Source organism: Gopherus flavomarginatus, chromosome 5 (assembly GCF_025201925.1).
Source record: "Gopherus flavomarginatus isolate rGopFla2 chromosome 5, rGopFla2.mat.asm, whole genome shotgun sequence".
Classification (NCBI taxonomy): domain Eukaryota; kingdom Metazoa; phylum Chordata; order Testudines; family Testudinidae; genus Gopherus; species Gopherus flavomarginatus.
In genome coordinates this window covers 95,330,684-95,345,682 of record NC_066621.1, presented here as the reverse complement: position 1 = coordinate 95,345,682, position 14,999 = coordinate 95,330,684, and the positions used below count along the sequence as shown (strand labels likewise).

Here is a 14,999-nt window from a genome sequence, read left to right as displayed (position 1 = left end):
ATTACAAAAAGCAATTCAAAAAGTAAAGCATGTTGACTCTCACCTGCAAGCGTCCTGGACAGTGGCAGGTGTATGCTGACAGGGTCTACTGACACTCTGTAACGTTTGCTTTCCAGAGTGTGGCCACATAGCTGAAGCACTGTCTTCTCCCGTGAATGGCTACTTGTGCTGCACCTCATCACAGCTGTATGGCACTCTTTGTAAGCCTCCAGCAACAGGTCTTCCTAGAATTGAAAAGATTTTTATGCAGTTCATTAAACAAAACCCACACACAAATACACCTCTCATCCTTCTGCCATTGTTTTCATGGTTTAATGAGGTCACTAAAAATCCATGACAGTTATTTCCTTATGCCTTAGTACAGGTCCATATATTAATGTACATGTAGAAAGCTACAGAAAACAAAGTTCTGCCTGTTTGTTAAACCTACATATTAATCGTTACTATTTACCTGCATAAAATTCCCACCCTCCTCCCCATCAGAAATGTTGTTTCATCAAAATTTTCCAAGGAAAAATGTGAATTTTTATAAAATTCTTTGAATTTGACTGTCAAATCTGAAATGAAAAATTTCATTTCAAATCCACAATTCAAAGTAAGAATTGTCCATTTTGTTTTGACTTAAAATCTCATTTAGTTCTGATTTTTGAAAACACAGATTATGACTCTCTCATTTTCAGTTTTTGGATTCCTTCCTCTCCCTTTAAGTTTTCATCCCCTTCCCTTCCTGCACTGCTAAATAAAATCAGACAAATAGCAAAGGGCCCATATGTACTACATCTTTCAATGTACTCTAGTAGACTATTTCCTAACTCCACTGTTTGAGAAACTAATTCTTTTCCTGACCCAATATGTTATGTTTCAATCTGAAGTGAGTTTAGTTTTAGTCAAGTTATAAACCTGTCAGAAGAGGAGATTACAATGGAAATGCTTAACAGACTTCACGATGGTGGTGCTTAATATCAGGTACAGCTACAATATATACAGGTAATTATAAACTAGTGTCTAAATACAACTATGCTCCCTAACTAGGTTCTTGCCATACCCACCGTGGTATCAGATTATATTATTATCCAGAAGTGGAACGGGACTTTATTTTTTTGCAGAAACTTAAGTCTCTGCAGGCCTGAAATTTCCTTTCAAAAACAAACAAGTAGTCAGGTAACCACGCTGTATGAACTTCATAAAAGAACAAACTGCAGATTGTTAAAAAATAATCTGTTCATGGGTTGGTTTTTAAAGAAGGGGAACGATAAGGTTCTGTATCGTGCAATAGTGCAGCTTTTCAGAAAAGCTTCTAGTTCACTAAACAACACGCTCAACAGCCACGTGCATAAGAACCACAAACAGTATTTCCTTACATCACAGGCACACCACTCTTGGAACATCAAAAGAATGTTCTTCAGCTGCATCTGGATAGCAATGGCTGCTTCCCAATCCGGGTCCACCTCAATATGTTGACCAATCTGTCTCTGTATCTCCTCCATCCCCTGCAGAAGGGCCCCATAGAATATTCACCAGGGTTAAGTGATCAAATGCTTAAACAACAGAAAATCCCATAAACAGAAGGGAAAACATAGGCTGTTCACAAATGGCTAAAAACAGGTATGGTGTTACATTTACCCCCCACTCACCCAAGATACAGATTTAACAATCTGTGATCTCAGTTTTGTGTCTGCAACATGTAGAACATTACCATGGAGAGTACTATGTGAACAGATGACAAATATTCCAATCTCTCTGGAATGGCACATTAGAAAAACATTAAATGTACAGTACCTGCATGCAAGTCAGAATCCTCAGAAAAGACCGGAATCCTTCCAAAAATCGTACCCTCAATCTGTCTGTCCACACTGTAGGCTTAGTGATTAAGATATACCTGTCTCAAAAAACAGTATTGCTCATAGTTTAGGATTTTCTTTTGCCCATATTTATATCTAATGAATCTGAAACATTCTAAAGTCATTAGCACCGTCATCATGTCATGCCACCATCCATTATCTCAAAAACTCTTAGTAAGACTTCCCAAACTAGCAGAGGTACCAGCTACAGGATTTCAGTGTTTGGAATTACTATAATTTGAAGGCAGAGGTATTATAGGCTGTAGGTATCTTACTCTTAAGATATTAATCTAGTGTGTAAAAAGTAACTTGGGAAGTTTTGCCAGGTGTACTAGAATGACAAGGATTAAAGAGTCAAGTTTCCAAGATTGACTTACTGCAGGGGTATTACTATGTTTTTTATCCATAGAGCGAGTTTAAAAAAAAAAACAAAAACACATGAAAGGGGAGTTGCCAGGAAAATTTCATCAACATTTGTCACATTTGTTTTTCTTGTAGACCTTTATATTTTTATGAGATAGTTCACCAAAAATTGGAATTTCACAAAATTTTTACCAGCTCTAGTCATCCACTGTGCCACCTCAGATTTCTGAATATAAACAATGCAGCTTTTTTCAGGGTAGATACAGGAAAAGATGCTGGTCCATATAATACTTTACTAGTGCTAAATTTCTCTTCAGATAGTCTTCCCTAACTAAAGGGCTTCTAAGACCTCCAACACTTTGTAGCTGTAAACCTTTTTTGCAAGAACATATTACTTAGCTATACTTATTACCCATCCTCAATTACGGGAATATTTTATACTGAAATATATAAAAGGGAAGTAATAAGGCAGAGCCTAGAAGTATAATTTAATAAATTTTGCAGTTTTGTACTTTCTAGTGAACTCAGGATCCATCACTATCATCTGCACAGTTAATGTATTTTTGCCAAGCCTTTTTGAGCAAAGGGAGCGGCAAGTGGTTTAAATCACATAAAAATATTGATATGAAAATAAATATACTTTTTTTTAGCCTAACACCAACTGAAAATATGCCCTTTGCTTGACCTAACCCAATAGTTTCTAAAAACTAAACTAGTTAGGAGGAAGGCTTTTGGGGTTGCACATCCCAGCAGCCAGAATAAAACTACAGGATATGTTAGGAGTATCACCACTGTCTGAGTTTAGGGAACTTTGACCTCATTCATTAAGCAGTCTTAGCAGTATAAAGAACTAGCACAATGGCCACTCTTCATTCTGCTTTTTGAGATTATGGCCTGAATTAAGTTTTTTACACTAAGAATCATGCTGGATTTAAGCCTTCACTGCTGTCACCCAAATAACTTCAGAAAAGGAACCAGATCCAACTCTCAGTGCATTCAATGAGAATAATCTCATTAGTTTTAAGGGAAATGGGATTGGGCCTTGAAGTGAGATGTATAACAAGGTTCTCAGTAAGTGGAACATTTTAAACAAAAGGGTCTTATTTCTTTTGCTAGAGAGGAGATTATACTGTAGGGAAGAATCTTGCATTGGCAAGGACATGGGTTTAAAACAACAGGTCATTTCTAGTATTAGTATTATTTTATATCTATAGATATCTATATAAAAAAATCAAGGCTGACGAGTGTGCTAGAATAATTGATAGCCTGATAAACTCCAGGAAATACTGCATTTCTCATTGTTGTACATAAAATAAAAGGATTTTGGACAACTTCTTGGTTGATTTTCACTTCATATTTTTCTTGTCTTTGTAACACTAACTTGTAAAACTTCAATTTTATTTTGACCATAAAACCAAGAATATTAAAGAAAAATATTTGCCATTCGAATAGTTTTATGAAAAAAATTCAAAGCAACTTTAAATGTGCAAAAATGGTCTCATGGCAGTTATTTCCATTAGCAATGATCCACTAACTCTATCTTTCCATCGTATACTTTTATCATTCTAACTGGTAATATCAATCTATTTCTGAACACAATACACTGTCATGGGTGTTTACAATTGAGATCATGCGTGCGAATATACAAACAATACCCAATGAGATCTAAGCAACTAAAATCTCTTTGCTTAATTTTCTGAACAAATTATGTTAAGAATGATGGGCCAAAGAATGGTCACAAAATTCTATCAACTACTGAACTACTTACTGAACATCTACTCAATAGCCAGATGAAGTGTGGCATTAGGTACATTAACAATTTAAAACCAATCCATCACCACTATTTATCTCTAATTTACAATTAGCATGGACCTTCACCCCCATGACTATGCTGGCATTATCAAAGACACCATGAAACACTAGTCGAGCCATCACATGAGAGCAAAATTAAAGTTATGTCCTCACTTGGTTTGTTGCAGTACTGCATTTTTTGCAGTTTCTTTTGATAATTTAAACTATTTGGGATCTACTTTAAAGCATGGTGACAAAAAGGAAATTTGTTTGTGGAAGATTTTCATACTCTCTGCTCAAATGTACACTTACTTGAGGTCACATATGACTGCATACACCCGACCCAGTTTGTCCTGGCTGTAACCCTGGAAGTTGAACTTGTTATTCTTGTCCAGGTACTCTGGCAGCACTTCTAGTAGTGTCTCTGTGATGACGGTAATTACATTTTGCTCTTCAATAAGATGGCGTGCCTGTGTGGGAAATGGTGTTTCAACAATAGGAATCTGCCTGGCTGCAAGAACAGACAGACTCTCTCTACTCCTATTAACTCATCATTTGGATGTTTGACACTTGTGGCAAAGCAGCTTATAGTTTGCCAAACATTCTCTAGCTCTGTGTGTCAGCTGAGCCACACATGTAGTAAAGAGGATGGTGTATAAAAACCTATAGTGCCATATTGCAGTTTTGACCCCCCAATTACAGTATGCAATGCCAGAACTTGAACTATGAGACACCAAGTGAAAAAGAGTATCTTCAGCCTTTGATCAACTTCCATACCATTCTCTTCAGAGAAGTGAGATTCCCTTATATCTGGGGACAGAGGCACCCAGTACAAGTCCTCTATAGTAGAAAGTTTGCCAAGGGACAAGACTGAGGCTGCTTTATGCTACTGTAATAGCAGTAATGCCAGGCAGTAGGGCTCTAATAGTCCTATCACCTGAAAAGTGGATGGCTGTGGCTGGCAGAGAGTGTGGCCAGAGAGGAGGGATGTGTGCCAGTTCAGTGGCTCCTACCAATGAATCTCCTGTAGGTAAGTCAGAGCTGGTGTGAGTTAAAGCTCATTAAAGCCTTGAGGAAAAAGTGTGACCACAACACTGAAGTGCCCTATGCCAGGGTGAATTCCCTGATCTGCACAGGTATAATCGCTCCCTGTGCCAGCTCTGTTGAATTTGGCTCATTTTCTGTATGCTGGTATTTTCATTCACTGCCTGACTTGAAAGGCAAAACTGTAAAGGAAAGAAAATGTGTTTGTATCCTTTGTTTCGCTCTGATGTATAAATACACACACACACACCACACACACATACACACACAGCCTCATTAATTTTTACTTTAAAAATGTTACAAACAAACATCAAATCATGTCTTTTTTTTGTGCTAGAAGAACAGAAAACTGGAGTGGGATCTCTCTCATTCTTTTGTTGAAGAGGGTGCAGTGCCAACTTTTTTCACCTAGAGAGTCTAAGTATTTGGCAAGAGTCCAAGTTACACAGGTGTCCAAAACATTTGTTAACAAGCTGAACAAAAGTTCATTCATTTCAATTGATCATGCTTTACTTCCTTAATAGCTGCAGTGACAAACTACTAGCTCCCCAGACATCTATTAAGACTTCCTTGAAAGACAAGGTAGAAGAGATCTGAATTTCTAATGTAAAAACCAAGCAGGACCTCCACCTTTGAAACACACAGATATCCCCTCTCTCCTCCTGTCTTTTAGGGCTTCTACACCTACACCCACACCCCTACACCCACACACTCTTTCCCTCTGCATGGAAAAGGTAATCTTGAGCTGCAGACTAACAGAAATTTAGCTGATTTATAGAATGACTGTGTGAAGAACTCCATTTACTTGCATCTCTTCTCATTTCTGTGATGAATTTTCATATACATTTCAGACAAAACAACTATTTACCCTTTTATCTTAGCAGAACTCTAAATACCCTTTTTGCTTTGGTTACAACTGCAGGGAAACTGCCTACTAATTAGAGCAGCAGTCTACAGATATGGATCATGATAAACCACTCCATGATCATGATAGATTTACTGAGTTGCTGGCTATACATACCAAAGTGGGTACAGTGAACATCTGAACTGAGAGAGCAGTCACTGAGATACTTCTATCATGGTCATCACTGATGTATTCTTTTTGCAATGGCTTGTAATACTGTGAGAAGAAGAACATTGGGAAAATGATTAACAGCTAAAGTCAAATCAAAACAAAAACATTTAATTTAATTTTCACTTGGAAGAAACACTACAGTTAAAATAGATGTCTTTATCGCTCCCTAACAGCTCCAGATCAACACACATGAACTGCACAAAGCCCCATATCTAGCAGAGCACTTAATGTGGTTAACTGTACACAAGAGTAATACCACTGATTCTTCTTTAAGTTAAGTACATGCTTAAGTGCTTTGCTGGATGGAACCTAATTCCTTTATTTCCCATACTGCCATCCTTCTCCAATGAGGGAAATAAAATACACACACACACACACACCAAGAAGTCAGGTTCTTAGCTCTTGAAATTATAAGAATCATAACACAGGTCTTTATCCCCTCCACAGAACAGAATATGGACTGTTCTGTTGAAGACCTGCCACCAAAAGCACTATAGATTCAGTATAATTCTTTCCCTTTCATGTCCATTCCAAAGAGGAACATTGAGCGTCACTCACATTTTTGACTAACAATGTAAGTGGACTGTCTCTCATAACAGAAAAAAATGTTCTGCTAGCCCTTACTTCATGTCCATTTCTCAAATATTGCATTACCTTAAAAAAAAAAATCAGATAGTTTCCAGTTTATCCACTGCTTCAATGATAGCAGAAACCTAGAAGCATGTAGTAAAGCAATATATACTGTGATCACCGCTGTTGCACATTAGCACCTACACCTACGCGTCTGAAATGGGACTGAAGCAAGGACCTTGAACTCTCACTTTTTTGGCTGAGCTAGGAGAGTTGCAAGTGCGCTCCATGTTGAAAGTTCATAAGTTTACAATCAAGACAATTCTCAGTAGTTCTAAAATTAACACCAGAATGGCCAGTCTATGGCTTTTACTGTTCATGCCATTAGGTTATGGCTGAACTTGCACCCCATTTTAGATTAGAGAAAGATTGCTGGTTCTCTGGGCCAAATTGCCTAACACTCATCTCAACTAGTGAATACAGCATACAAGTTGTTTATATGTTTTGTTTTTTGTTGTATACTAATTTGTATCCTTAAATGGCTACAGTGTTGCTTCTCAGACACTTCAGCAACTTCTTTCAAGGGTTGACCATGAAGAACTGTTTTGGAGCCAGTATCTACAGAACTTTACTGATACACATGTAACTTATTCATTATCATATTGTATCTCAATAAGGTTTTGTCAAGGATTATTTAGAATCCTGAATTCCAGATGGACAGCATCTACATTGCATTTCTGTACAAACCGCAAGTTATCTTAAAACGGGTATCAGTACTGACGTGAAAAAAACGAACAACCTTTCTGAAATTAGGCCAGTGAACATGCAAAATATTTATAAAAGACCATAAACAGATGGTTTTATGGGGTTATTAAGTCAATGTACATTTAAAGAGGGCATAAACATACCATGTGTTCTCTTAGTAAGCATTCCACTTTCTCATAAATATCTTCCTCAATATATTTTTTAAAAAAGCTAAAATATATTGTTAATTATGTTAAAATTCCATGGGCATGGAAGCACAAACAAGAAGAGTTAGGAAATGAAAAACAGTTTAAGATTTCATTCATAATTTTTACTCTCCATTTTTTTTTGCTGGTGACATCACCTGTTCATATTTTCTTATAAATTGTGGTTATAAATTTTAACACCTATCAGAGGGGTAGCCGTGTTAGTCTGGATCTGTAAAAGCAGCAAAGAGTCCTGTGGCACCTTACAGACTAACAGAAGATTCGGAGCATGAGCTTTCGTGGGTGAATACCCACTTCGTCGGATGAACATCTAGTTACCTTCACAAATTCAATAGCAAAAAGTTTTTTGTACTCCATTTCCATGAAAAAACTGCTGAAGATAAGTTCATGAAGGATCTTCCTTGCCCCTGTGAAGATAATAAAATTTGTTTTACTCTTATTCCACTAAACATTATTTTTTTGGTTTTGTGCAGGAAAAGAGCAGGTGGAAAGAGAAGGAAACTCCATGTCATCAGAAGTATTAAGACAGTTATGTGTATATTATATATACATATACACACACATATATATACATACATACATACACACACACAATCAACCCACTGGCAAGTGGCCTATTATTCATTTTAACAACATTCATTAGAGAACTGCTTCAGAATTCTGGTAGATACAGGAATCCATTTGTCCAACATGGCTCTGTTTCCCCACCACTTGCCTGGGACCCAGTGAGCTCAACTTCCTTTTAGCTTTCTTAGACCTTCGCTCCTTGGCTTTCAAGGACCGGTTTACATTTAGTTTTTATACCAATTACACTATATAGAATTTAGAAACGAATAAGCTAACATGCTATGAGCACCGATATACCTGTGTAGCTGCATCCACATGACAGGATTACAACCAACACACACTTTTTCCCTGATAGAACACTGTCCTTGGTAGGCAAAAAAAATCTTATCACATTATAGGTGAAATCGCATTATAATCGAGCTTGCTTTGATCCACCAGAGCACACAGATACCCCCTTCCCTCCCCCCATCCTCCTCCGGAGCGCTGCTTTACCATGTTATACCCAAATTCATGTTATATTGGGTTGCATTATATCAGGGAAGAGGTGTAACTACATAAGTTTCGTATACAGACAAGCCCTAAAACCAGATTTCTTTAAATCATCCAAGTCATGCGTGTTACTCTTAAACAGGGAAGCTAAGAAAATTCAACAGATCGTCTTTGACATTTTGTGGTTTTAATTAGTTTGGAAACAGGAGGAATGTTCTAGTTCTGCAGGGTTTGCTTCTCCATTTGTGAACAGTTTCTGAGCTCTTAAATCTTTTATGCCATCAGGCATACCATTCTCTTCTCAAGACACTTTCTACTCTGGTTATTTTGTATGGAATATTTTACCACTCTCAATTAATGAAGGTGCATCTTCCCGTTGTCCTTTACTTAGTTGTTATAGATACGTATATAAACAATTATACTTACGTCACTGTAAAGGAAATGTTATCAGACCTTCTATTTTGTAACATTTTACATTTGAAAACTGAGAGCAGGTTTTCAGAGTCAAGTTATAGTCTCACAGTAGATCCTGCACAATATGTAAATTTGAAAGGAAAGGATAGGAGGCAGACACGTACCAAAAACATAAATCATATTCTTAAACTTCAGCTGCTATAGAATTAAGAACTACATTAAAGACTTAACTTATACTACCATGGCTTTCATTTCAGGGCAATTATTTATTTAGTATAGTTAACAAATATATTAAAGTGGATTGCCACTTCAGTTCAGAGCAACTTACATACATCCACCCACCTTTATGAAGTTTTGCATCCCAAAGCATCAACATGCTTATGAGGCAGGGCTTTTCGGAGTCAGCTTCCTCTTTGAGACATATTTGACAGAAGATCTGGCGGAAGTCACCTAGAGAGAGAAGTACATTAGTATGGTAATGCCACTGTATAATCAAGGGGTCCACCCAAGAAAATACAAGTCTGTTTAACTAGTTTCATACAAAAGTTACTTCTCGATTCTGATCTTAAAAACAAAAATCACAGATCACCAATTAATCTTAATATTTCTACTCAAGTGTGATCTCATCATAACTTGTTGCTCTGCAGAATAACTTCCCTAATTTCCACAGAGTAGAGTTACCTACTTATGAGAGAAATTCAGGAGGTTGTGGAGGACTGACATTTCACTAGGAAGGGGTCAAGACAGCCTTGCACAGAAAATTCTACACTAGATCTGAACACAGGTGGGCAGGCCAGGTTGGGATGTGATTTAATCTCATCTGGCTTCTAAACAGGGTACTCATACAAAGTTGGATTACATAGGCTTTGTGTAAGATACCAAAATGTCATTTTATATTTCTTGAAAGCTATTGATAAACAAATTATTTGCAGAAGTGGGATGAATGCATGATAGACTTTTTTCTAAAGACAAAAGCATTGGTGAAAGAGAAGAATTGGGGTTATTTAATTAGGAAATGAGCCCTTACATTAGAGGTTTCTTATGTGCAGTGCAATTTCGCAATCATGAAGCAAAAACTTTGGTGATTGGATTGAAGTTTAATAAGGACTAAACCTAACATCCACTTCTCTGAGAAGAGAAAGGGGCCTATGAATGGATTTATTGTTTTATTTTCTAAGCAACATCCTAAATTTGGAAAAATAACGAGCCTGGAGTGGACTTGTGAGACTCTCTTGTTAACATAGCCAGCCTTTGGGCCTCAGGGAGGAGCATCTGAGTTTTCAAAAAACAAACAAACAATCTAACCATTTTCATTCTGAAGAATCTTGAAAAGAAACACTGAAAGAAGTAAGCAGCTGCTTTCTACTTCTGCAGCAAGACACTTCAAAGATCTCTTCTCCACACACACACACTTTACATAAAATTAGTCAGTTAGGTTTGGAATGTTCCCCAGAGAATCAGCACACAGAAAGGAAAGCCACCTAAAGAGTCTCCAAGAGATGCTGGAGGCGTGGAGGAGAGGGGGCACACCATAACAGTTCGAGGAGTGAAATGATGAAAAGATAGATATATTATTGCAAGGGAGAAGAGACAGAGATGATTTGTTTTAAGGGGAGAAAATGGGAGTATTTTAAACAAAGGAATATCACATGTATTGCTGTTTAAGAGATATTTTTTGACGGTACCTCTTGCTAAAGTTTTGGCAGCCCATTACTGGAACAAAATTAATTATATGCTTACTTGAATAGCTCATAAGTTTGTTCAACCAGGAACCAAGGCGCAAGGCAAATTTCTGATGAGCCATAACATCAGCATGCAGAACCTCCACATGAAGTGGTCGTTGAGAGACATTCTCAGAGTGCCTCTACAAATCAGGTAAAAACAAGAAAATTAAGTTTGAACAAGATAAGGCCCACAAGTTCTAACCTTCTTAACCCATTCACGAACCCTCTTCTCACTTAAGCAAATTTTTGCTGCAGTCACCTAAACCATCTGACTTCTGATTTAGGACAGTGTTGAACACGTGTATCTAACTTGACCAAAGACGGTGGGATAAAGTGTATCTCAAGGGGTTTAAAGGAAGATTATAAAAAAACCCTGCATATATTAAGTTATAAAGATTACATAACAAAAATATAGACAGACAAACTGAGCGAGGTAATATCTTTTATCGGACCAAATTCTGCTGGTGAAAGAGACAAGCTTTCGAGTTTACACAGAGCCTCTCTAATATCCTGGGACCAACACGGCTACATCATCACTGCAAATAACAAAAATAAGTCAATACAAAATGTGGTGTTCTTTGTATTTTTTTAAGTGAGGAATAAAGATTTCAGGAAGTTACCTTGATTTCTTCCTTTGTTTCCTGACAGGATACATAAGGTCCCTCTTTTACAGCCCTACGACCCTGTTTAAATGAGAGATGAATTAATAAAATATTGAAAAAGGCAACCATGTCTCTGCTAGGTGACATTATTCAAAATAAGCAAGCAGCACAAGGCAGGTGTGGTGAGGAAACAGATATCTGAACACCAATTAATTTTATCTAAAAATTACTAAACAAAAACAATTCAATCAAAGTTGATAGTGGGTGAAACACAATTAAATAGATAGAATAATTAATCACTTCTAATGAAATTAGTTCAGACTATTCAAGAGACTCTCTTAGGTTAAAGTATTAATACTTAAATCAACTTGTGATTTTTCTCTTACATTTTAGAATTACATAAGTAATTACAACATTGATTAAATATTGGCAAACTTCTATTACAGAAGAATAAAACTCAATGCTCTGACAATCAACAACCATGCTATTAAGTCATCTACTCAAGGCACTAAATACATCAATGGGTATTTGAACTTCTCTACATCAACTAAACCATGACAAGCTGGGGTGTGAATCTATGCTGGCACTACTATGAATGAGGTCTAACCATCCATGTGCACTCTGTTGATCTCTGTTAATAGTTTGTTAGAATGCTCTGAGATGCATTTCAATAAACTGTTAACACAGGCCATGATCAACTACTGCAGGGCAGATTCACACCCTGGCTTGCCGTGGTCTAATTGTTCCTGTAGATAAACCCTAAGGCCTTGTCTTCATCGTCACTTTACAGCGCTGAAACTTTCTCGCTCAGGAGTGTGGAAAAAAAACAGTCCCCCCCCAAGTGATGCAAGTTTTAGCGCTGTAAAGTGGCAATATAAACAGTGCACCAGTGCTGGCAGCTACTCCCCTACTGGGAGTGGTTTTATTATTTTTTTTGGTGGTTATTTTTTAAAAACAGTGCTGGGAGAGCTCTCTTCCAGTGCCGGTGCCACAACTACACAGCCACGTTAACATGGCAGCACTTTAACGTTGGCAGTGAACACATACCCTTAGTCTCCTACTGAGAGAGACTAATGATTAAGCATCATTAATATTTCAGTAAACACATGAAGTGTAAAGTAACCAAGGCAAATTCAAGAAAAGTAAATTAGGTTACAAAACTACCTAAAAAAAATCTCTTAAGACTAAAGAAAAGTAATAAAACTGGCAAAAATAAATATGATAGTGTACTTGAGAACAACAACAACTTAAACAAGACTAGTAAAACTAATAATTCTTTTCAACTCTATCTTAAGAAATCAGAATTCTAGGACTAAACAAAGGATTTAACTAAATGAATTCAAGGTCATATGACAATTACAGCTCACCATTAATCAATGTTCAGACACAGCTGTCAAGCTGGAAATGGTTGTAATACCACATACCCGAGCTGGGATATAAATCACTCAAGTAAGGAACAGGTAGGGTTCTCTCTTTATTGGTTGAATTAATATGCGAAAGCTTGGAAATGATGAAAGATAGTAACAGAGTCTACGCAAGTATTGTGTAAGGTGGTGGCTTCAATTTTACCCAAGTTTAGAAAAGTTGAGTTAGATGTGAGAGAGACTCCAAAAACAGAAAATCCAATAATAAAGGGGAATTCAATTAACACCATATTGACAGGGAACATGTCACTTCAGGACAGGATGTGTGATTTCTGTGACACTTACTAGGAGATGAATTGAAACCTCTGTTTTGATATTAATTATATTTCGAGACCCTTTGGTGTGTCACATCTCATTTCTGATTTTAGTTTTTTAGTTTAATGCAGGTTTACTCAAAGTGTTAAACAGAAATTTAAATGAAGAGAGCAGGAGAAGGAACAGTCTGGCATGTGTGGGGAGACTAAGAGGCATTTGTTTATTTCTGGCCTTACAACCATATATTTCTCCTGAAGATAACAAAATAACATTCATATAGTTAGAAAGGTCTGTTAGCTCATGATGTAGGAAAAAGGGTAATAAAACCAATTAAAACATCTCAGGATTCAACTGATGGTAACTTGACCTAAAATTGAGGTTTCTGTTAGGGTTTAATACAAGAATACATGATTCAACTGCGAGCTTTTTCACTGCTTTATTACCTTATAACTTCTCAGTAAAAGAATATTAAAATTGCATAAACTTGGGCCAAAAAATCAGACCCTTTGCCCTATCTCCTCTGTGGTGCCTAGCGTCCATTTAGTATAGTGCTCTAGGAATTCTGAGATTGTACCAAGTGGATTACTAACAAACAGCCTCTGGACAACCTTACCAATTTGAATTAAATTAAAACGAGAAGTTAAAAACAATGTATTCGCATTATCATATAAGAGGAACAAATGGGTGCAACAAAATAGAAGAATTGGACTTCTGCAAAATACTCCCATCCAGAAGCAGTGTCAGTTTTCATCCCAGTAGAAAGTAAACTCGTCTTGAACTCTTTTCTTCCAACCCAGACCCTTTGCCTATCAAGTGATTTCTTAGTTCTGAGGATCAGGTAGTGGGAATGTTCAGAGCAACATGCAGCATCACTCTTAATGGTCTGAAACAACACTGACAAGAACTGTCTGGTCCCAAATCTCCCCAAAAAGAAGTTACAAGTATGGCCTTTAACATGGCCCTTCCACATTGCAGAATTTGAGAAGAGATGAAGAGAAAGCAATAACTTGCTGTAAACATACTGCCATTAAAGCAAAGTAGTACTCCCTGGTACATTTTGTGTAACAAACACCACAATTTCCACTGCACTATAAAAGCATACTCAAGTCAAGTTAGATCTAAATGTTAGGTTTTATTATTAAAAATAACCATGTATATACACTTTTAAAACAAAAAAACCCACTTTTTTAAAAGTTACTATGGAGCCATTTTTGGAAGACCGTCTTCTGTAGTGTACGCAGCCCAAGCAACGCAGCATTATGCTAGCACATGAGAAGCTGAAAGTGAGACTAGACAAAAATAAACTAATGTTTTCGTAGTCCAAACAAAGACAAATATTGAAAGTAAACAGCACTAATGGTCAAAAGAAAGTTTTTAAAAATTCTTCTAATTTTAATAAGGGTGTGTGTATGTGTATAAAATCTTTGCCTACGTGTATGTACGTGCACATTTCATGATTGTGACGAGTACAGAAGGACCCCCCCCCCAAGTAGTTTTTGGGCAGATAATTAGAGATATTTAATGTTTTCTGAGAAAAAAAAAGTGGAAGTGTCAGCATCAGCTTCATCATGGAATTTCCCTGGTTTTAATAACTTGCATCACAACTTTAAAGATTATTAGAGGACAGAAACTGAACCAGAAAAATAAGTATCAGAGGGGTAGCCATGTTAGTCTGGATCTGTAAAAGCAGCAAAGAGTCCTGTGGCACCTTATAGACTAACAGCTGTATTGGAGCATGAGCTTTTGTGGGTGAATACCACTTCGTCAGATGCATCTGTTAGTCTAAGAGGTGCCACAGGACAGAAAAATAAGTGTTCGCGCAATGTAACCTACTGTTTTGACCAAATACTATTGAATATGCAAACTAAT

The 14,999-nt window shown here is 37.0% G+C and overlaps 1 protein-coding gene and 1 long non-coding RNA gene across 7 annotated transcripts in view; one reads left to right on the top strand and one right to left on the bottom strand.

The window, feature by feature from the left end:
- UBR1 (ubiquitin protein ligase E3 component n-recognin 1) overlaps positions 1–14,999 on the bottom strand; it is a 166,321-nt gene that overhangs the window by 110,881 nt on the left and 40,441 nt on the right. For all 6 annotated transcript variants that reach the window (XR_007774739.1, XM_050956025.1, XM_050956026.1 and 3 more), the window contains 9 exons: positions 11,470–11,532; positions 10,866–10,989; positions 9,468–9,575; positions 7,974–8,062; positions 6,061–6,159; positions 4,308–4,465; positions 1,780–1,879; positions 1,362–1,490; positions 44–224 (listed from right to left, as the gene is read on the bottom strand). Coding sequence is in view for 5 of the 6 variants with exons in the window: in XM_050956025.1 (XP_050811982.1) it covers positions 44–224; positions 1,362–1,490; positions 1,780–1,879; positions 4,308–4,465; positions 6,061–6,159; positions 7,974–8,062; positions 9,468–9,575; positions 10,866–10,989; positions 11,470–11,532 (1,051 nt within the window). In the remaining variant the exon portion in view is untranslated. The remainder of the gene's footprint in view (positions 1–43; positions 225–1,361; positions 1,491–1,779; positions 1,880–4,307; positions 4,466–6,060; positions 6,160–7,973; positions 8,063–9,467; positions 9,576–10,865; positions 10,990–11,469; positions 11,533–14,999) is intronic.
- LOC127052434 (uncharacterized) overlaps positions 1–14,999 on the top strand; it is a 128,545-nt gene that overhangs the window by 79,334 nt on the left and 34,212 nt on the right. The window lies entirely within an intron of this gene.